This window comes from Poeciliopsis prolifica, unplaced genomic scaffold (assembly GCF_027474105.1).
Source record: "Poeciliopsis prolifica strain line A6 unplaced genomic scaffold, Auburn_PproV2 SCAFFOLD035, whole genome shotgun sequence".
Lineage (NCBI taxonomy): Eukaryota > Metazoa > Chordata > Actinopteri > Cyprinodontiformes > Poeciliidae > Poeciliopsis > Poeciliopsis prolifica.
The window spans coordinates 3,224,387-3,247,230 of NW_026562410.1; the positions used below are offsets into that span (position 1 = coordinate 3,224,387).

General features: G+C 39.7%; 1 protein-coding gene across 1 annotated transcript in view; it reads right to left on the reverse strand.

Annotated features, from left to right (window-relative positions):
* Positions 1–22,844, reverse strand: part of LOC129374127 (formin-binding protein 1) — a 45,167-nt gene that overhangs the window by 16,593 nt on the left and 5,730 nt on the right. Inside the window, 7 exon segments of the mRNA XM_055052364.1 lie at positions 1,486–1,632; positions 1,711–1,836; positions 6,082–6,186; positions 7,819–7,881; positions 14,211–14,358; positions 15,167–15,223; positions 20,145–20,260. Of these exon segments, the coding sequence (XP_054908339.1) occupies positions 1,486–1,632; positions 1,711–1,836; positions 6,082–6,186; positions 7,819–7,881; positions 14,211–14,358; positions 15,167–15,223; positions 20,145–20,260 (762 nt within the window).

Here is a 22,844-nt window from a genome sequence, read left to right on the forward strand (position 1 = left end):
TGTTTACTTTAGCAGAACAGTGTCAGGCTGGAGTCGTCTCCCCGGAGCGCAGTCGCGATGGGATCTCTGGGAACAGCCACCATTTTTTTTTAATCATACACCAAGCAACTAGTATATGACATCCTAATTTATGGCACAGTTGTTTTTTTTTTTTTTTTTTTTTTTTATCAATATCCAAGTTCTAGAGACCACGAATTAGTGACCAAACTTCAGTTAACAAATGCGCTTCGGCCTCAAAGAGATCTTAGAGCTGAGACACTTTCCATCAAGATGTGGTGACCTGAAGACAACGATGGCCTTGACACAGAGCAGATTTTACAAACTCAGCTGTGACATAACATCCATCAACTACAGCCTCTGCTAAAAGTTCATAAATCTAAAATAAAATGTTAAAAATGTCCCTATAAAAGTGCCATCTGCAGCAGCAACTTTCAAAAGATCCAAGGAGAGTGACTTCTAGAAATAAAGTAGCATTTTACTACCTTTGAACAAATCTATCACCATATCTCTTTGAATTTAATTCTAATTAAAAACTTTGTCAAAAACAGGAACCATCGCATTTCAGTTGGCTTCCCAAATAATCTAAATATTTTGGAGCAGACCTGTTCCATAACTAGAATTATTTCAAAAGCCGATCAAAAATGATGTGAAAGTTTCTTAGTCTTAGCTATGTGGCATTTAGTTTCATAAGACATCAATCCCTCCTCTAAACAACTAATGTGAATTTGGGTCTTTGTTAAAAATTCCAAATCTAAAACCCAAGATAATCCTTCTGACATCATCAAGTCCTTTTTTCAGTTCTTGGAAAGCTCTCCCCTAAAGGCACAGAGGATGTTCCCACAAGTCTTCTGCTACGATGTGGATCTCTCTCAGTCACAAGTTCAGTGAAGTTTTTCTACATAATAACAAGTGACCCTTTAGCTGAGACCACTGAGTATAATTGTTAACATGGAGAATCAGGCAAGTTTTCCATGTGCACTGCAAAAACACAAGTATTTTTGGCCTATTTTCTAGTGGAAATATCTTAGAACACATGAAATAAAAGAAAACTAACTTACAAGTAACTTGACAGCAAAAAATATGAGTTGTTTTAAGTCAATAATTCCTTAATATTTATGAAATGTTACTTGTAAGTCAGTTTTGCCTTATTTCAAGTGTGCCAAGATATTTCAATAGAAACTGGACCAAAAATACTTTTTAAGATTTTATGCACAATCTATTAAAGTTGTTAGTTTTCTTTTAATAAAAACAAGAGTGTTTGTGTTTGTTCACCCGCAATAACGCCTTAAAAAGTCCCTAATGACCTTGTACTTCACATTTTATTTCATCTAAAACACCACCCAGAGTCATATTCCACTTGCACACTTCTTGTTTTAGTGCAACCCTAACAGACAGTGTGTGGGATGTAACCGGCAGCCTGGTTGAGCGAGCAATATGTCCCTCATGGGGTCGTCTGTATGCAAACAGATAACACCGTATACTCACAGTCTTGGGCTCGATGGACTCGGCGGCTGCAGTCATGCCGTCTAAACACTTTCCCACGATGGGCAGCACTTGACGGTCCACCTCTGCAAACGTCTTCATGCATGCTCCTATTCTCTCGATCCTTTTCTCCTCCATGTCTTGAAGTTTCTGCAATTGAGTGCAGGTGTGAGGTGGCTTGCGCTTGCACGCGCATGCACCTTTATGCAGCCATAATGTCGTACTTACCTGAAATATGTTGGGAATTATTGTGTGGTAATGATCGTTCTGCTGGTTGAACTTTTGCAGGTAGGATGAGTAATCGCCCTTGCTGTCAGAAGCCATCTGGTGCCTCATCTGAGCTTGCTGTCGTGCCTGCAGGATGGAAAAGAAAACATTATACACAGACATTGAATAGTGTGAATATCTCTTTAACCCTGTGTGTTGACATGGTTGTAGGGTTTAAATACAAACATAACTTTAAAATTAAAAATTAAAAAACTACATTTCTACTCGTGAAGCTGGGTCACTGACAAACACATAAACAGGAAGCACATGGACCCACAGAGACAGGTGGAAATCCATGTCGTATGTAATCGTATGTAGGCCAGAACAAATATATATTAAAAGATGACAGAATTGCAGGATTTGGATTTGACTGCCTGCCCTATCTGGCCGTGATGTTGATTATTTTAGGCTAGTTTAGAGTAAGGGAAGCAGGCAGACAGTCAGAAACTCAGCAGGAGCAGGCTATTACTGACCAATAGCGAGCAGATGGAGATGAGATAATCTCTGCTAGACTGTGTGGCGTGTGCATGCGTGTGTGTGTGTGTGTGTGTGTGGGGGTGTGTGTGTGTGTGTGTGTGTGTGTGTGTGTGTGTGTGTGTGTGGGGTGTGTGTGTGTGTGTGTGTGTGTGTGTGTGTGGGGTGTGTGTGTGTGTGTGTGTGTGTGTGTGTGTGTGTGTGTGTGTGTGTGTGTGTGTGTGTGTGTGTGTGTGTGTGTGTGTGTGTGTGTACATGCTGCTAAGTACTGATATCTGTTTCCTCTTTCTGTCAGCTCTGGAGCCCATCCACACATAAATAATAGCTGGTAACCCACAGGAAGAGTTACCTTAGGAGCCTGTGATTATGACTAAACCTGTCACAATAAGTAATTAATCGCATGATTGATTGACGTTAGCTTGATAATTTACATCAAACAGGCATGTTTGTGTAAAATGATTTCTTGAACCATTTTATTCATAATTTTTTTGTTGTTGTGTCGTATTTTTGAATAGCTAAAATATACTCCGGTTCCAGTGTCGAGTGATCTTCACATACTTGCATATATTGATGAAAAAAGGGGGAAAAAAAGGCAAAAGAAAATGTGTAGGACAGCTGCGGGTCCAGACATCAGATATCCAGATATCTATGAGGAAAACTACACATAAAAAACTGAAAGGAAAGGTTTTTTTTAGTAATTATTAATTAATTAGTTTTACTTATTTAGTTTGAAGATTAGCTTAGCTTCAGAAACTTTGCCAAATACAATTCAAGATACTCAAGAGGAAACCTACGTTAATTAATTTTAACATTTAACATCTCGACTTTGTCGATAAGGAGGATAATTTTTCAGGCAGCAGGAGGTGAAAGTTACAGTTACATCCACTTTAGAGGGATATGAATATCTAATTTCATTTCTTGGCCCACCTTTCTACCACGTTGCGCTGTGTATGCTTCAGTTGTCTTTGTGCGTGCTTTTGTAAATTAACATAAAAGCATTAAAAACAGGAGGGTAACATATAACATAAAAGAATCACAGATAAGTGAAATCTACAGAATAGAATATGTGATTTAAAAAAACTGGGTAAGGTTGTGAACTCTATATATGCATGTGAAGCTGAGCTGATGTAGGTGCATGCAAACAGTGCAGATTGTGTTTAGCAACGATGTTGTCATCACGGTAACAGGGCATGTAGCATAACTCTGAAACAGGCTGCTGTGCTGCAGCCGCATCACATCCTGTTGTCATGTTCCGGAGATGGCTCCGCTTTGCTCTCGTCTGTGTGCAAGTAATGGTAGAAGGCTCCATCCATCCCAACAGTGTTACCTTAAACTACCGACTCGCCAAGACTTCATTCTGCTTTGCACATATAAAAGGCTTGCACGGAAACATGTTCAGCAGAGGACAGCGTTCAAAGCCACTGACAGGACAGGACAGACCGGGCTCAAGATGTGTTGGCCACAAAGTCGAGACAGTGTGTTTGCGTATCCGCCACAAGCAGAAGTTCTCCGCACGCCGGACCTACCTTGTTCAAGCCTCGCTTCAAGGCGTGGCATAGAATAAATACACAAACACAAACAAAGGATTGTTAGCCGTCTCCAGCTTAAACAAGATGTTGCCATAGATGCGCGTCCTGAATCACAAAGCTTTCCATCACTTGAAAAGGAAGTGATACGCAGTCATAGCAACCGCTCACAGTAAATACTGGCTTTATTAAACACAGATATGGGATTTTGGGGCTTTTACTCATATGTAATAAGGAGTATAACATGCTTCTTTTTTTTTGAGTTAATAATTTGGGTACTATGTAAGTGTGTGAGAGGCCCAGAGGTGGTGAGTGGGTGGGGTGTGTTCCTAACGGACATGAAACAACCTTTTAAATTGTCTGCGCTAGAAAAGCAAACCCCAAACTGAGACATTTGCTTCCCAGAGGTTGGAAGAAAACAGCGAGAACCTCTTTCTCCTGCTCTGAACAAAACCTCAAAAACCTCAACTCAACAAACAGCAGAAGAACCACATCAGATTTCAGAAGAAAAAAAAGAAAAAACTTCTTCTGGAACATTAACCATCCATCTGTTTCCTGAACCTGCTATATCCTGGCAATTACCACAGGAACTATATATATATGTGTGTAAAATTACACACATTTTCTAATGACGAAAGATTTAGCAAGAAGCCTTTAAGATTATATATTCCACATTGGATTTAAAAAATATGCATGCCCCTTGACATGGTTTTGCAGGTTTTACCAACTCAAATTAATATTTTTAATTTGAAGACCTAAGCGGCAAATTAAATATAAGACCAGTACACATACGCTAAAGAAAATCACACTTTTTATTTGTATCTCTCTTGACGGATGTAGCATCTGACAGGTTGACAACAGAAATGACACCAGCCAGCCAGATTTACTTTGGACTTTCTGCCTGCTTTGTTTATGAATGTTCTTTCTTACTTCCTTCCCATTTGACAATTATTTCCTGCTTGTTGCTCTACCGTATCAAATACTAGCACTTTAAATTGAGCATTGGGGTTGTTGCATGAAAATTTGTGGAAACAGTTCAAAAGCGCTACAAATACTTTCCCAAAATTAAGCAAAAGATGCTATTTTTACATATTTCACTGCATAATATTGTTTCCCTCTTTGTCTCCTTGAAACAAATAGCTGTTCTTATAACCATAAACCCGCTCAAACACAAACTTTGTAGCTAACATCCAAACCCAAACTAGTTGCATATTTTGACATGTATTCCCTCCAATTACAAGTACTCTGTCAGCTCTGTAAAAATTTTTTAAATATACATCTTTCAGAAGACAACAACACAAGATACTCATGATCTGTTCTTCATCTGTGTTAATAGCAATTAAACTACTTGGCTTTCAGACTGTGCCGTTTGTGGGAGTGACATCAATATTGTTTTGCATGGATGCAAAACTATTTCAGGATTTCTTTTGTGTTGGTTCCGAACAGCACTGAGAAATGTAGCGCATAATAAAGGTGTTAGGTTAAGGTGGTAAGCGGTAATTAAATGAAAAGAAAATTAAAAACATTTAACTGCAATTCTCTTGGAATCCAAAACTAACAGTGACAGCTAAGACCAGCTTCTTGATGTGCTTTGCTGCATCTCTCCAGAAGAGTTCAGACTTCCACTGCATGTCCCGAGTGCAGAAAGCCTCTTTCTTCCCAACCATATTTGCATAATAATCACGTCTGAACCATGTCAGCTCGGAGCCTGAGTCCTGTCTCTGCAGCTGATGGAAGCAGCAGGAGCACGCGCCGCTGACCCATGATGCCTTGCGGGCGTGGGAGCTGAGTGGGTTAGGGCAGAGATTCTTGAGGGTTCTTTTAATTGGTCATGACAACAGGAAATGACATCAACTACAAACCCACGCAGGGCCTAGGGGAAGGGATGGATCTGTGAGAACTGGATAGTGACGTTTCATAATATATCTAATACCATCGAGCTGCATGTCGATTCAGTGCGACGAAAAAGCAACTGCACAGGAGGAATCGACAATTTACCTTGCAACACACACACATACACACAAGCGTGGCATTAACACAGTTGTCTTTGTGACTAAGGCTCATGCAGCGCTGCAGAGTGTTTGCTGCTTCTCTGCAATGATAATGAGCGCTGAGTTGTGCTACCAGCTTTGTTCAGCAGCAAATCTCTGTGCTGCTGAGACAATGTCAGCTTTGAGACAGCATCCCTGGCATCAAATACACAGTCACTCAAACTTTTTGTTTTTGTCTTTCAGCCATGGTGGTATGACAAATTAGGGTTGGGAGGTTAAAACTGGCCAAAAAAAAAAAATGAAGGGCTCAGAGGAACCCAGCTTGACTTGAGGACACATACCTTTTCCACATCAGCTTTAGTCACGTTAATGTCAGCATCCATCTTCTCAAAGTATTGTTGTGCTCTGTCTGCCTCTTTGCAGTCTCTCTCAAACCTTCTTTTACACTGAAATGAGAAGAAATTCAATTGAATCCTCGTTAACACACGGTATATATCAATATACGAGGCGACCTTTGACTGTGCATAAAACGGGCGTCATAACTTCTACATGTACGTCATGTATGTTTCATGTACGGCATTGTGCGCCGTGAAGGCTAACGTCCACAGGCTGAAGAATAAACAAATATTCGTGGTGGTCATTTGTGGAGAGAAAAAAAAAACACAAGCATTCATCCAACCCTCTGACCGAACAATCACTGTTTGTAGGGCCAGTGTGCACTCTGAGCTGTGCCTCTCCGCCTAACACACAATGGCATCATTGAGCGCAGAGACAAGTTTGAGGAGGGCAAGGCAAGTTATGTATTTCTCTCGCACTGTTCCTCTACCTCGTCAAAGGGGCCAGGCAGAGATGAGAAGTGGTGTTATAGGATTTTTCTCTTGTCAGTCCTTCATTTAGGCTAGAAGGAATAAAACAAAAAACCTTTTTCTCTTAATAGACATTCATGTTTTATACTGACATCAAATTGCAAATCAGATTGTTTTCTCACTTCTTCCCAACTATTTTTGCCACACAGGTCTAGATTAAGTGTGTCATAAGGTTTTTGATTAGGGATGTCTTGATATAATCTCAGATATATATTTTAAAAATCTCTTCAAATGATTGGTATTGGAGTCCTAGAAACAATGAAACTCCCTATGCATCAGCTGTACCCACAGCAAGCCATCTGGTTGATGTATAGATTTTGTGTCTTTTCACCCTTTACAAAGATGCTTACAATGAAAAAGAGACTATAATGACTGGTGCAGCTCTCACCAGGCTAATGTGTTTGGCCTCCACTCCGTGCTAAGTATTCTCAGTTGCCCCTGGACAGATTCAGCTAAAACGCTTGTTAGCAAAAGTTGCGGCATTCAAAGCAGGAGAGCAACCTTTACTGTAAGTTATATCTGCATGAAATGAACAGGAACCAACCTGAAATATGCTAAGACAAGTATTTTACAAAAACTGGACATACAAACATTAGTCTAGCACTTTAGATAACTGTTCTGGTTGAAAAGAAGAGTAAAATATTGATTTGAATGTTTTGCTCTTGATGTTTGATATATAGAAACAAATGATAGAGCTGAGCTCACTTTAGTTGATACATTGTCAAAAATTATAGTAGCTGTATTAGCCAAGCAAACCATAACCTGTAAAAACTCCTGCTGAGACAAAATATATTTTAAAGAAAAACAGATAATGCAGCATCTGGAACTTCTGAAAAACTATTTGTCAAGTGGGACACAATATCAGGCCATATAATACTGATTAATTATAGCAAGTTTAGTTTTTTGGAAGTTGTTTTAGGATTATTCGTGGCACAGATGCCTAATCCTAAATGACTCAACTGAAAAGTAAAAAACAAAAATCCCAATCAAGACCTCAGCAAAATGTTTTAGTCAGAGTTGACTGTGGCTCGTTTTAATAATTATAGCATGTTTTAAGGGTTACTGATTGTATCCAGGACTGATGTTCTTAGATTCGTATGGAGGCACAAAGCAGTAGCCTCTCTTTGTGCCACCATGATACCACTCTGATTCAAATCAAACTCTGGCTGTGAACAGGATTAAAGTTTATTCATAAAAGTGAAACAGACTTACCGATTCCAGCTGCTTCCACGAGCTTTCAATGTACTGCTGTGCTTTGCGTCCATCATGGAAATGCTGTGGAGGAAAGGGGGATGAATTTAAGGAAATGATTAATGACATCATTCTAATGAGACACTCAAAGCAATTTTAAAAAGCAGGTGAGCCTGACCTTGACATACTAAGAACTAGAAATAGGAAACCACACAATACCACTGAATATTATTCATGAGAAATTCAGCATTCCTTCACAGACTCTACATGACAAATTTAGGTCAGTTTAAAGCAATTAGTGTTCTTTTAAATTAGAAGACAGTAACCATTTCAGAGCTAAAATAATGACAGCAGGGAAACCAATAATTTTGAGAGGAAGGAGATCATAAAGCTTCAAAGTCATAGTTTGTACAATGCCTGGAGCAAGGATTTTGCTGCTGAACTGTTGTCTCTTCTCGCTGTCGGGAGGCCATGCATACTTCAAATTCACAACGATTATTATAAACCCAGTGAAAGGCCTGAACACACTTTTTGTTCTTCTTTCTTTGTATGATCAAAACAAGTATCCATGAATACTTTTAAAGGAGTTCTGCAGCAGTGTCCACATCACAAATGTTGCTGCTCACTATCAGACTGGCTGGCTAAAAAATGCCTCTAATTTGGCGGTTTTGGTCACAAAACTCAAGACAATTCAAGATGTGAAAGTTAACTGAATGCAGTCCTGTTGCCAGGGTACAGCTGCTTCAAAAATACAACCTGAGAAGCTGAAAGACTGTCTGGAAAATTGTTTGAATCAAACCAATGAGATCATTTTTTTTCCTGTCTGAAATTTTCTTATTAATACTATGACATTATGAAAGTGCAGTAGTTTTATTCACTTCTTGACTCATGCAATTTGACAAAGTCACCTAACTTATTTGCTTAGCTCACCACGATGTTGACAGTTGTGGTTTAGAAATTTCTAGAGCACAAAAGTCGAACATCGGAAGAGAAACCAGCAACACAGTTAAGTTTCCCCGTCTGAACTTATTTGAATAACCCTGGTGATTCCCCCAGAATTTTGGTGGGGAGTTTATCTGACCAAATTCAAGCAAAACAAAAAACTATTTTACTCTTTAAAAAAAAATCCTCTGCCTCACTGAAAGCTGATATGAAAAAATTATTTAAATTTGTTAGTGTATATTATTTATTACTGGTTATTTACAAACAACTACAGTAATTTGAGTTTTGTGTTTAACCTGCTTACGGTGCAGTTTAAGTATTAGGAAAGTAGTGCTTCTTAATGAGATATCAGAATGCTAAATAAATAAAATCAATAGTGGAAGAACTGGGTGGAGTAATGGCGGTGGAGTCCTGGTGGATCTCGGCACTGCGAAGTGTCGCCACACAGAAAACAGCTGCTGGCTTAAACTCCCACAGAACATATGCTGCGTTTCTTCACAAAGCCTCGCTTGGCTTATCTCAGCCCTCTTGTCCCAAAGGCAAACCACAACAATCTCCAGCTCTCTGTATTGACCACACAACTCTAGGAAAAAATATGGAAACACAGACCATCTGGATCCAAATCTCAAAGTACTTGCTAACGGATCAGTTTGCGATAACTTCTAAAGCATATAAATGTTTTCTTAAGTTTGGCAAAGAATCCAAAAGCCTACACAGGCTCTAGGCTGTCAATGGCGTGTCCCTTGGTTACACACGCTGCGGTCGCTGAGCTCAGTAGCTGAGCTGAATGTCGATGTCTCTATTCAATAACTTACTCTGAGCTTGTGGTTGGGCTTCAGAAGGAAGTTGGTAAGAAACATGAAATCAACAGCGAGGTGGTGGGGCGGTAGGAGATTGGATTCTCACCCGATAAATACTGGACATGCGAGAGATTTGTGACTTATGGTTTACCTCTACTAGTCATACTTCTCATTTCCCAAAGAGTTTAAGGGAAGTTTTACAAAAATGGGAAGTGCTCCTGTGTTTCAGAGGAAGTTAGTGAAGGTCCACCAGAAACGAGACTTTTAGGCGTAGTAGAAGTCGTGAAGTGTCTGACCTTCACCTTGAAATACATGTTACATAAAGGTGGTGTCAGTGCTTTGAATCGATGTCTCATGAACTGATGAGTTGATAAAGAGAAGACGCAAAGACATTCCTGTTAATGTAGAGTATTCTTTTGACGAAATATCCGTCTCCATAACCTGGCTATGACCTTCCAACGTCTTATTTTGCTAAACAAAAAAACTGCATGTAGAAGATTAAACTACTATGACTAACAGCAGCATCAGATTTAAAAATGTTCACCACACAATGAACAAATCAGACTGTAGACGATTGAGCTTACTTTCAATCCCATAAAACAGACCACCAACCATCTGTGCTGCAGGTGTTTTTTGCAAAGAAAACACTCACTTATCTTCCAGATGTTCTGGGATGTTGGCTTCCTACCTTCATAGACTCTCAAGATAAATTTGTCCTAACCTCTTGTGGCGAGTCTTCCACCTGTCTTGGTGTGAAACGGCACAGGACTGCTATCAGCCCTGCTGCTTTGAGCTACCCAAAGTAGCTAAGTAACTCAGTAGCTGGAAACTATTGGACAAACCCTCATTAATACAATCTTTGTAGGTATCTCAGGAAATAACCATGTTGAGCAAAAACTAAAAAGGGAAAAAAATCTAATTATTTGCTTTTATTTAATATGCAATATCAAATAAATAGGGCAGCATGATAACATAAAGCATAAACATATTGTCAGGTGGAAGTTTTCTACTGCTAATGTGCATGTATATTTTCATATAGATTTGACATAAACACTAAAAATATTGTTTTTTGTGACGCTGATTAATAGTGTTAATTTTTATCAAAAATAAGAGGATATTTGGTTATTTTAACCATTTGAATTTAATCAATAAGAAAATCTTAAATGTTTTCACTGGCTAGGTCTGAGCAGGATGGTTTTACACAGTGAATCTTTTTAATTTTATGTATTAAATCACAAGATTTGCTCTTTTTTTGGCATTTGGATTACCATAGAGATATAAAAGCATAATATACTAAAATATACTGGTCAAACTTTAACAGAATAATTTCAGATTGAGTTTTTATGCTGTTGTTTTTGCTCTTTCTGAAAAGTAACAGAGTTATAGGGTTTTTGGGGTTTTTTTTACTCCGATTGTGATTGTGTTGGGTGTGTGGGAGGGGTTCCAGAAAGAGGTGCTCGCTGCACCTAAACTGGGGAATGCACTTTGGTCCAAACAAAAATGGATGTATTGTTCTTGACTTGTTCTGCAATCTTATGCATCTGAAGGTAAGGAATGCTTTCCTGTTGCACCATTTCTGGTTTTGCTTCTGTCAAGAGGTGACCATGTTAGTCAGTCATTAACCTGACTTGGTTCACGAGAAGTTGAGAACATCGAGCTGCTGCTCCAATAATGTGAATGTAGAAACTGAACAACTCTGTTTTTATCAGCCTCAGTCTAAATTAAGGAGTGAAAGCAGACTCTATGTTAAGATTCAGAACATTGTAGTCATTTCAAATTAACCAAATGCTGGAACAAAATATTAAGGAGGACATAGAAAAATTCTAGTTGGAGCAAAATATTAATGCAACTGTTGGAAAAAAACTAGAGAGGAGAACTGTGAATCAGCACATTCCTAGTCTTAAATGGTCCAGGTCGGTATCGGGAGGGCCAAAAATCTTGAATGGTCATAATAAAATATCAGAACCAATGAGTAGTGTCCGACTGTTCAATGGTCTTTATATGTCCCTGTGGGAGAAGACAACTAAGCCACGGCCAGGACAGCAACCTGCTGACCGAACACCTTATTATGATTCCTCAGCACAACACAGTCCAGTGGGAATTATGTTCTTCATCCCATATTAACCTCTGCAATAGCATTTATTCAGCTATTAGCCAATGCATTCCAAAAGCATACTGTTGTTATTGTTTAAAGCTTTTAATTTGCACTGCAAAGCCAAAACAGGCAAAGCTATAAAGTTTACAAAAATGTTTCTCTGACTCACCTCCACCCCAAGATTAGCAAAAGGTTGACTTTGCGAAACAATCAAAAGGAAGCGGGAACAGTTACACAACAACCCTGCATGAGAAATTAAGTATGCGATTTTCCTCCTTGTATGCTTGAGGTGTAGATTCTACCTGACCAATAAGCAGCCTGTAGAGGCAGCAGAGGGCAGGCCCTTGGCCTACAAATCCGACTGTCTGGGGTCTGGGCTGCACAGCTGCTTCTGACATGTACACAGATGAAAATACCAGTAGGTGCTTCATCACACTTGAACATCAGTGGGAGGAGAAAAAGGAAACCAGTGAAATGAAGGGAAGCTGGATATACAAAGCCTGACTGTTTTACAGCTACCATTCAGGGTATCATTACCACTTTCTCTACAGTATCATGAATGCACGTACTGTAAAAGCCAATGTTTTCTTTATGACTTTTAATCAAGCAAAGCCTTTTACTAACAACAGGAACTTCCTATTCTAATAGACTTTTCTACATGATACCGTTCATTGGTGGTCTTTAAAATGCCAGGGCCTATGTTTTCTCTGTGAGGACACTGTTCTGAATGTGACTTGAGAAATTATGTGCTTAATGTCTCCAGATGGAACAACTCTGTATTCAGGGAAACAGTGGCTAGCTGAATGGATACAGCTGAGACAAGACACATGACACTACCAACAGTATCAGCTGCGAGAAAACATGGGGTTCGAATCTAAGGAGAACAGGAAGTAGGACTGGTTTTGAAATGTTATAGTTTCAAAACTGTAAGACTCTTCCATCATGCCATTCCGATTATTCTCCTTTGTAAGGTCCTTTCAAATAGATTACTGAGAAAGAACTAAAGTGACCAAAGTTTTTTCTGGCTGTATGCTCCATAGGGTAACTCTGCACCACGTTACACATGTTGCTGAGCACTGCCAGTCAGTTGTTAATAAAAATATATATATTGTACTCACAACTGCTCATGAGGTGGAAATTAAAGGTGCAAAACCCATTACTTTTAATATGCTAAGCTGTATGCTAACCAAGCAATTGCAAGCTAGCCTATAGCTTATCTTCATAGTTTATTGCCGTATCGAGCTAATGATAGCTTGTTGAGCTACCAAAGAAAAAAAGGACATAATATTTTGCAAGATAAGCACTTATAAAGTTTATTGACAATTCAAGATTTTATTTTGGTCTTTGTATCAAAAATAATATTTAAATGTCGCTGATTTCATTATTATGTGATTATAGCTAACAATCACACTTATTGAGACTGCAAGCTAGTAGCTCTTAAGCTAACGGCAGGCTCAGAACTGGGCAAATAGCCGACTTAGCCGCAAAACATTCAGCAAATACATTTTTGCAGAAATGTTAAATATATCTACAAGAACTCGGAAACCCCTTGGTATATCTGGTGTTTATTCATTTTTAAGTGGACATATTGAAGTAAAAAATATGCCCACTTAAAATGGACATGTTTTGTTGACTTAGCAACAAAACAACTTTTCCTTTCTTCCATTTGGGAATCTATAATTAATTAAGTTATCATTTCTAGAGAATATCATACAGGTCAATGCCTAGCTAGCTAGCAAATAAGAAGAGAAGATCCCAAAAAAGAGTAAAAGAAGATAACAGAGCAGGAAAATCATCAGCAGAGAGCAGAGATGAGGAGGAAAATTCCCAATAAAGTGACATCCTGCAGTGTGAGAGCATCAAAGCTCTACCAAAGGACTGTCTGTGATATGAATGTGAACACAGTGTCAGATCATAGATGTGTCAGGCTAATCTAAGCCAGTAGGATTGCCCCCCAAATGAACTGGAAATCCCCTTTTGCTTTTGCACCAGCTGCATCTAAAATTAATCTAAAAAAAAAGAGGTTTCATAGTTTTCCATTTGAAGAAAGAGCAACTGCATCAGCCTTGATGCAAATTAGCGTGTATACTAAACAAAAAAAAAAAAAAAGAAAAGAAAAGTCCACGTCAACATGCCTTTGAGAAAAATTCAGGTTTTCCACTCCAATTCCCTGAACTGTTCCTCAAAGATAAAGAACTTCTGACAGATTGTCTTAGAATGGACTTTTTCCACACGGCTGCCTCTTTCTCTTGCATAGTTCCACTATTAATCCTGCTGTTTTAGTGGTTGTCATAGTGTTGACTGACCACCAATTGTCCAATGTATCTAATGAAGTACAAAAGAAGAGACACTTCTGTAAAAGTTGGTTTAAAAAAGCAAAATGTCACTATATGTTAGAGAAAAGCCTGGTTCTATAAAAAGGACTGTATCAGTCAAGCCCTTTGGTACATCTATATATATGCACCAATGACCTCTGCTCACAGAGAAGTAAGCATTGAGGGGGCGGGGCTGTTTAATTTCTCATCCCTTCACTGTCAACCTTCATATCAAGTGAAACTAACTCTAAAAATCCTCACCGTTTTTCTCTCAGCCTTGAGCTCCTGCAGGTAGCGCGTAAGCTCAACAAAGATTTGGGAGGTCAAGTTCTCCGCTATGACCTCGTGCTGACCCGCGTAGTCGTTCAGCTCGTTAAGGGTCGTGAAGAAGGCTCGACAGAAGCTGTACCTGGTGAGAAATAAGAAAGGGTGTCAGAGGCAAAATGGTGCTCAACACAGGAAAGTGGACGAGGAGTTTGGATTTCATCACAAAGACGTTTCTGCTTTGTAAAAAAGGAACAGTTTGATATCGAAGGAAATGAGTGTAACTTTCGAGATGAGAGCTCTACGTAGTAGTGAGATCAGGACTACAGTAAATGTTTCCGTGTCACAATCACGCTTTCGCTATTCTACATGGAGCTCAGGAAACGGATATATCTTCCTTATCTTTTCACTTCATTTTACTAAACACTGTAAAATGTTTTCATCTCACAAAGGTTTGAGCTGATGTTATTCACATCGCCTTGAAAAAGTATTCAAGTCTCTCATAGTTTGTGACAAAGTTGTAGAACACAATCATACCTGTATATGTATGTACACAGGTATGATTGTGAATGATTGGAAACTTAAGTCAAGATCTTGCCACAGATTTAGACGTTTTGGCCATTCTAACACATATTGCTATACTTTCACCTAAACCCTTCAGTTGTCCTAAAGTGTCTAATACGCTCTCGTCAGGGTTGCATTGAGCTTTATCTGTCTTCTATACGTATGCACACCACCATGTTTCAGTGAGGTCAGTGAGTTTATGTTGATGTGTAGTCATATTTTTCCACTAAGCATGTCGCTTTACATTTAGGTCATAGGGTTCACATTTTGGCCTCATTTGACCAGGGAACCCTCTTCCAAAGTATCCACAACTTGCACTGTGTCGGCACGGAGGCTACCAATACTTCTCCGAGATACAATGCTTTTTGTTCCACAATTCTTTGACTTACTTGCTCTCTTCTTCTTCCCTCGAGTTCTTCTTGGGTTGATATTTCTTTGAAAGATTCCTGCAAAGACAAACGGGTCAGGCTTGTTAGATGTTTCTCATTGTAGTGTGCAGACACCATTCCCACCGACACCGCCCTTATGGACCCGCCAGAGCACCCAGCGGTTCACCATTAAATCCTTCTGAGTGCTCTCTGCTCCGTCCTCCTCATTTCGTTTTCTCTCTTTGCGTCATAAATTGTCGTCACCAACGGGGCGGATGGAGAGCAAGTCACCAAAAAACTAACGGTGAGCTTCTCTTAAGCAGCCACTGCCCCTGTTTTGACTGTTGCTGCACATTTGTAAAATGAGGTGGGAGCAAGGAGAACGTACAAAATGAAATGTAGAGTAAGCCAGTATGGATTAAAGAAATATGGCACTGTGCCATCGTTGGTGAAGCAAAGCTATCTGGATTAGTCTGTCGTATCGGTGATGTCTCTCAGTACCCTTTTTTTAACCTCCACACAACGTTGAAATCTAGGCTATATCAGATTATCACCCACCTGATCCATCAGCAAAGCATAATACTGTATTCTGTGCTCTGACAGAGGAGGATGTAAAGTCAAAATAACCTCTCAGTTGAAACGCTGCTATCAAATACAAACTGGACAGATCTAACAATGTAGAACTCTACATTCATTGACTCAAAAAAATAGAAAAAAACTCCACATTTATCTTTGGGAAACATTCATTCAGGGAAGAAAAACTCCATTCATCAGTTTCCTAAGCCTTCTAATTTTGTCAGTGTACTTAGGTAAGGCAAGGACTACACCCTTGACAGGTCACCAGTTCATCACAGGTCTCCAGTTTTTGCACGTTACTTCTAAAACGTTTTCATTTAGTTAGATTTTATGGAAACGATCATGAGGAATTTTGTAAAAACAACTATATCTTAGTATTTATTTCCCAGTAACAGAACATACTAAACCTCAAAGGGCTTTGTGCAGATCAAACCAAAGTTTTTCACTCACACTAACTTTGCACATTTACATCAGTATCCACACCATGCAGAAAACTGATTATATTCATTGCTATCTGTATAGTAAGATTATTGCACCTTAATCAATGATGAAATATAAAACACTTCTGCTTTGGTGTTCCCAAAAAGGACTCACAATTCCTACTTTAATAAAAGATGAATATGCTGGGAAACACTACATGTTGTGCAGAGCGCTCTGTTCAGCATCCCCCACGCTTTGACTCCCAGGTGGTGTTTAGACTGTTGCTAGGCAGATTTATCGGTGTCTTGCACGCTCTGTCCTTCTCACCTCCTGTATCTAATTATAGCGCCAGTTCCTATTCGTCCGCGCATGTCATATTAACACATGAACTCATATGTGGGTTAAACTGCAGCTCCCTGCTGATGTCTTTTACACATTCAACAATTCTCTGAAAATGAAAAACTGCACCGTTCTTGATTTTTACATGTGTACTTTTTTTCAAAGATGGCACAATATTACTTCGGAAAAAAAAAAGATAACACTATATCTATAAACACTGGCTTATTGTTTGACAATGTAAGCAATCGCTCCTTTTATCGCACTTGCACAGTAGTTCCTTTTGGCAGACGTTATTCCTGCTTTATTATGGATTATGCCAGACTAGCATTTGGGGGAGGAGGAGGCAGAAATGCACTGATCTGCACAGACTAGACTGAAGTATTGTGCCTGTTTACGCTGATGCAATGGAAGAGGATTAATCATGGATTAGAAGAGTATGTAGTTGGTATGGAAATGGCAAGGAGGGTGCAAAGTAGAGTAGTAGAGCCTTCATTGATGGGATTTTTCAAAACATATTTTAATTTTCAAAACATATTTGCAAAGTCGTACAGACCTCACTTAACAGAACTGTTGATCGATATTCAGTGCATTATAAGTGTCCCAGCTCTGTTGGCCTTTTGCATCAATAATCAGTCAAATGATTCCTCAATAACTCTTTTGCTTGATTTTTTTTTTAATGATTCTCTTCCTATTTTTCCTTTGCAATTAAACAAACTCCACCGATTATTCAGTTTTAGCTACTTTCTGACTTAGTGAGATAAGTAGCTCACTAACTTTGCACAAGTATGTCTAAATATTCATATAATACAAATATTATGTAGCTCATATGGAAATGTGCCAGAATGTGGAAACAAAGTTCACCTCTGAGTCAAGAAAAAATCTGCCCAACGACACAGACAAACTGGTCTGTCTAAAGGCCCAGCTCCATTAGTTTATTAGATCTAAGAGTCCTGTGTGTCTTTTGGAGCGAGTGTGGCCGATAGATTAAACAAGATCTCTCAAGCTAAGTTGATTATAAGGGATGATTAGTTCTTAGGTATGGTGAAGCGGCGCCAGAAGACGAGAGACAATGTGTTGAGCGCACCTGGAAACTCTGTCTCAAGCTGTCCACCGTCTCCGTCCAAAGTATTCCTGGTGACAGCCTCATCCTATAGCGTGTGTTTATGCGAGAACACGCTTAATACCAGACACGGTTAGGCAGCAGGCCTCTTTGTGTTAGCACGAAGGGGCGAAAACATCAGCTCCATTTGTGGAGCAAGTTTAATAAACCTACAACGGTGAGATGAGCTCAACATGCTGCAGCACATGTTGACTGATTGAATTATGTCCCATCTATGTTTGCTCAAACATGCAGCTGCTATCTGAACCGCATAAATGTGTGGTTTTGTTGCGACACATAGTGTTCATTTCTGTTCATTTGTTCACATTACAGCCAACAATTGTGATTGTTATTAAGAATTTATTTCAAAGGCCAACACAAAGCAGTAGGGATTCACCGATTCTGGGTTGTTTTTTTTTCACTTCCGATACCGATATCTGAGGTTTGGTATCGACCGACTCAGTCCTATACAGGAAAACAGTCCAGAATTGACTTAAAATGTTTCTTCTAAATGTATCTGACAACATGTAACATGTAAAAACAACTTTAATTTGTTCAGTCAGTGCAATTAGAAAAACTTGTCATAGGCTGCAGACTGGGGAGGAGATTCCCTTTCTGAATCACACTGGCCCTAAACTTGCAGCCAGAGCTACAAGGATCATGATCATAGCATATTTAAGAATGACCCAGTCAGAGAGAGTCCACTGGAGAGTCTGTGAACATTTGCAAAGGTTAATAAATAGAAACAAAAATGATCTTTAGATGTGAAAAGCCTTTAGCCCATATCCCGTACAATTCTTGTTCCACTTCACAGTTACATCCTACTTTGTACTGGCCTATAAGATCTATTGAGGTTGTGAGAATATGTGAAAAATAAGTGTAACTATTTTTTGCGAGGAACTCTAATCATATGAGAACATCATGTTTCTGTATTAGAAATCAACAAATGCTCTTTAAAATGTAGATGTTCTAACAGATTTACAGCAATAACTAAATCCTAAAGACAACCAAATACTGAAATTCTATGAAAAACAATCTGATTGCGGAAAGTTACAGAGCGATATATGAGCTTAAACAATGCATCTAAAAACTGACAGCCTCTACAATCATCTATTGTTTAATGAAGCAATCTTTATATGAATCCGGTCACAATATTAGTTATTCGTTCTGAAACAGGACAGTTACAGAATATTTAGGGCATTAGCCGTATTAACCATCCTCTTTGGAGGGTGAGGCAGGACGAAGATGCGGTTTTGGGGGAATATCTTCTGTTGCTGACTGATGAGCGGCAGGAGGCCTGAGGAGACAGATCCTCTCTGCTCCAAAAACTGCCTTTGAAAATCAGCGACTGTATCACAACACAGTGTGTGAGAGGAGGAGGAGGAGGAGCCGACACATGTGGTTGGTGGAATAAAAAAAATATCTGGGTCAGACCTGGGGTTGATAATGCTGGTACCTTGTCATCTCTATGGAAACACAGGCCCCGCCCCCATAACCCATCACAACCTGACTTCCTTTCTGCCTGCAGCTCAGACCAGTGACAAAAACACACAGCTTCACATGCAAGGAGGAACGAGGCAGACAGAGAAACAGCTATACGGAAAAGGATGGAGAGAGGAGTCGAGCGGACGTCCACTTTGACTTATTTCACTGGCTGAAACCAGACATTGGGGTTGCATGGAAATGTGCTACTTTGCCATACAGATGCACTTCAGACAAAAATTAAGTACTTACATTTTTTTTATTTCTTTGCATATTGGAACACTTTTGATTTAGTTTGAGGAAACAGACCATGCCTTTTATTTTTTTTAAGGCCAATTAGCTTACTTCGTAGCTAATGAGCTTACTTAGCAAAGTGAGTGCTTTTCTTAAAAAGAAGATTGACTCATCAGATCTATTCTATGCCTAAATGATTTCATCTGCCAAGCAAGGCAACCACTGAAATGTCCATTAACTTTTTCAAATGAAACTTAAACTTCATGTGACGCTCACATTGCCTCTCATTAAAGGGGAAAGGAGAAAGCCAGCTGCAGGTCAATGTTACTGGCCCCAAATTCAGAGGCATCTCATCAGACCTGATACAGGGATCAACTTAATCTGTTGAAACACCATGTTGACACGAATAAGACAGAAAGTAAATGCTGCTATTCCCTCTAAAGCAGAGGTTGGGCAACTCCAGGCCTCGGTCAAATAATGAAGTTATTAGCAGGACTCTGGAGAACTTGACTGCATTTAGGAAGTGATTCAGCGATTTGATTCAGCTGTGTTGAACCAGGGAGACGTCCAAGAGTTGCAGGACACTGGCCCTCGAGGACCAGGATTGCCCATCCCTGCTCTAAAGTAATCACAAGTGATGTGGTAATGCAAGATAAAACTCCGGTGAAAAAGGAAAAAAAAACAACACACCCTGCTTGATGCCATCCAGCCTTATTTAAAGTTTGACAATTTGAGCACGATAGAAATAACAAAACTGGATCAGAAGTGTGTTTTCAAAATGCGACATTCAGATTCTCCACATAATATGAAGTGCAGCAACATCAAATACGGGTCAGCTAAAGCACTCACCTAATTTGCTTTGCATAGTTGATTTCGATCTCCGATCGCTCCTTCACAAATTTGTTGTACTTCTCCACAAACTCGATTCCCCACTGCGTGTGCTTCTCCAAGTTTTCAAACTGATCCTGTAGAGAACAAGAGGCGAAAATAATTAGGTTGCATCAAACATTTTATTGAGTGAAGAACAGAAATGCGCCACAAAATCAGCTGTTGATCATTTTCAGCTGTACCGCCGGTATTACTGTGACCACAATCTTTTTCAGCCAAGTCATTGAACTCCCAGTGCTGTTTGTTGTGAGCAGTGTGTTGTTCTTATAGACTGACAACCTTATGTCAATTTTAGAGTTATGCATTGGCATTCTCAAGGGAAGGCACATGGAGACAGCAGTTAGTAATGCTAGTTTCAAAAATCATTTAGCCTTTAATTTAAAACAGTATAACCTTATTTTACAGCGAATGCTCTCTGTCACATGCACCACACACAGTGTGTCGCCTCGCTTCCCTTAAAATAAATAGCGACTACTTAAAAAAGAAAGGTGATGAAGGGCTGTTATATGCTGATAATGATAGAAATCGGAAACAGCCAAAGCTAGCCTTCCGTCTTGACCTATGGAGCTCTTCAAACTGCTTTAATCATCTAAGAGGTTACCTAAGGACAAATCTACACCTTCTTTAGATGAACATATTGAGGATATTTAAATACTAGCATTACTTTTAGAATGGAGTTTGAGGTAAAACCCCCATATGCATGGGGTGACCTTTTCGTTCACATCTGCACAACGCATTCCCCAGTGAGAGGCGTCTCACCAGAAACATGACACTCGTCTCTCTCCTTAAGCAATTAATCAGCGCTACCAGTTTCACCAGCGACTTCTCCTTCAGATCCAAATATGATTTAAAAAGTGTGGGATGTTCCAGTGCCTCGTAGTAAATCCATTCCCCAGCAGTCTGATAACCAAACACAGCTGCTCAGTCTGAAGTCATTATTCAAGACTTGTGGGGGAAAGTATGAGCCTTGACTTGGCCAAGGTCACGTCGGCAAAGCTGTCACATCAGGAAAGAGAGCGAATAATTCATCTGGCAAATCAGCACACATACGACACATCTAAATCCAGACAATATTACCCAATCTAAGCAAAAAAAAAAACATAAAATGCAACCTTGGTGTGGCTCCAACAGTCTCCCATCCTCTCCTCCACCATGTCTTTAGTCTTCTTTACATCCAACTAATAAGGGGAGAATCTTAGAAGATGTCAGCACCAGAAAAAAAAAGAAAAACCTATGTGATTTTTAAGCAGACCGTGCAGAATGATACAGCAGTGCTCCAAGCATCCGGCACTGAAAGCATAAGTGACACAGGAAGTGGTTGTGGTGAAGAAAAAGATGAAGAGGTGTGCTTCAGTCTGCAGCTCTGTGAAGCAAAGTCAGGTAGTCGTAGAGGAAAGCCAAATGTTTTTTTAATAACACCTAGATTTGTGCAGAACGGTAAAGTTTCATCGCTTTACTGCAGTAAAATCTCATCACATGAGGTGTGATAAAGTCACTTCAACACTCCTGAATGAAAACCCTCAAACTGAAGGAGCAACTCTCAATTGAAGCACTCAAAGAAAACAATAGAATGAGAAGTGGGGGGGAGGGGATCCAGACTGCATTGTCAGCTTATTTCAATGAGAAATCCCTCATCAACAGCCAGAAAAATCAATGGATAAAACCCAAACAATAAGACTTTCTCTGCTTTGGGTGAAGAATCTTCCTTTGGAATTTGTGTTTATGCTTCTTCTAAATCCCCAAATGCTTTCTTTGAAGTTTGCTCCAAGTGAAGTATCAAAACTTAATTTACTTTATCTCAACCACAAAGAGAGTATTCAGAACAAAATAAAAGACAACTTGCAGCCCACGTCAGAGCAGCTAAATCATGCACGATAAAGACCTCCTCTCCTCCTCCACACACATTTCTCAGATTACCCTTTTCTGCAGGGGCACCATCTTATCCGGTGGCTCTCAGCGTGGAAACATCCAAACTCTGGAAAATGCCCATTCAATTCACCACCCTCCGAGTGAATGAGGTGAAAAGCTAAAGTTAGTTTGGAGAGGTCATCCGCGGGACCTTTGTCTGGGTATCCCAAGTGGGAGCAAGTGCAGATCAGCAGGAGCGTGCCGAGGTTGGGAACAAAGTCTCCTGACTCCCTCCCCACCCTGCAACCTTCCACACACAGTAAAAAAGGAGCCGGTTCAAATAATTCCCGATTTTCTGGAAGGAGTAAAAGGAAAAAAAAAAAAAAAAAACGGGAGTGAAGGGAAAGATCCAAAGCCTGGCTGGTTCACTCAACAACCGAATGAATATGAGTCCCTGGCTGCCAGTAGCGTTCAGGCTTAATGCTCCATCAGGCGTAAGGTGGAATAAGTGGGATGAGAGAAGAGGACAGAGAGGAAGAGAGAGAGAGAGAGAGAGAGAAGCAAAACAAAGGGAGGGAGCTTGAAAGGACTCGGAATGACACAAGAGGCGGGATTACTCAATAGGAGATTACATATGGTTGGGGTCAGGAGCCTCTTTGAGTTTGCAAACCTCTCCAAAGTGTGAAAATTGAATAAACTATACAGCAAACCAAAAAAAAAAAGAAAACAATTGTGCAAAGCTTCTTGTTCAGGTTGTGATGAGTCACTGGGAGGTGATGCTCTTGCTGGAGTAAAATGGAAAAGCCATCAGTG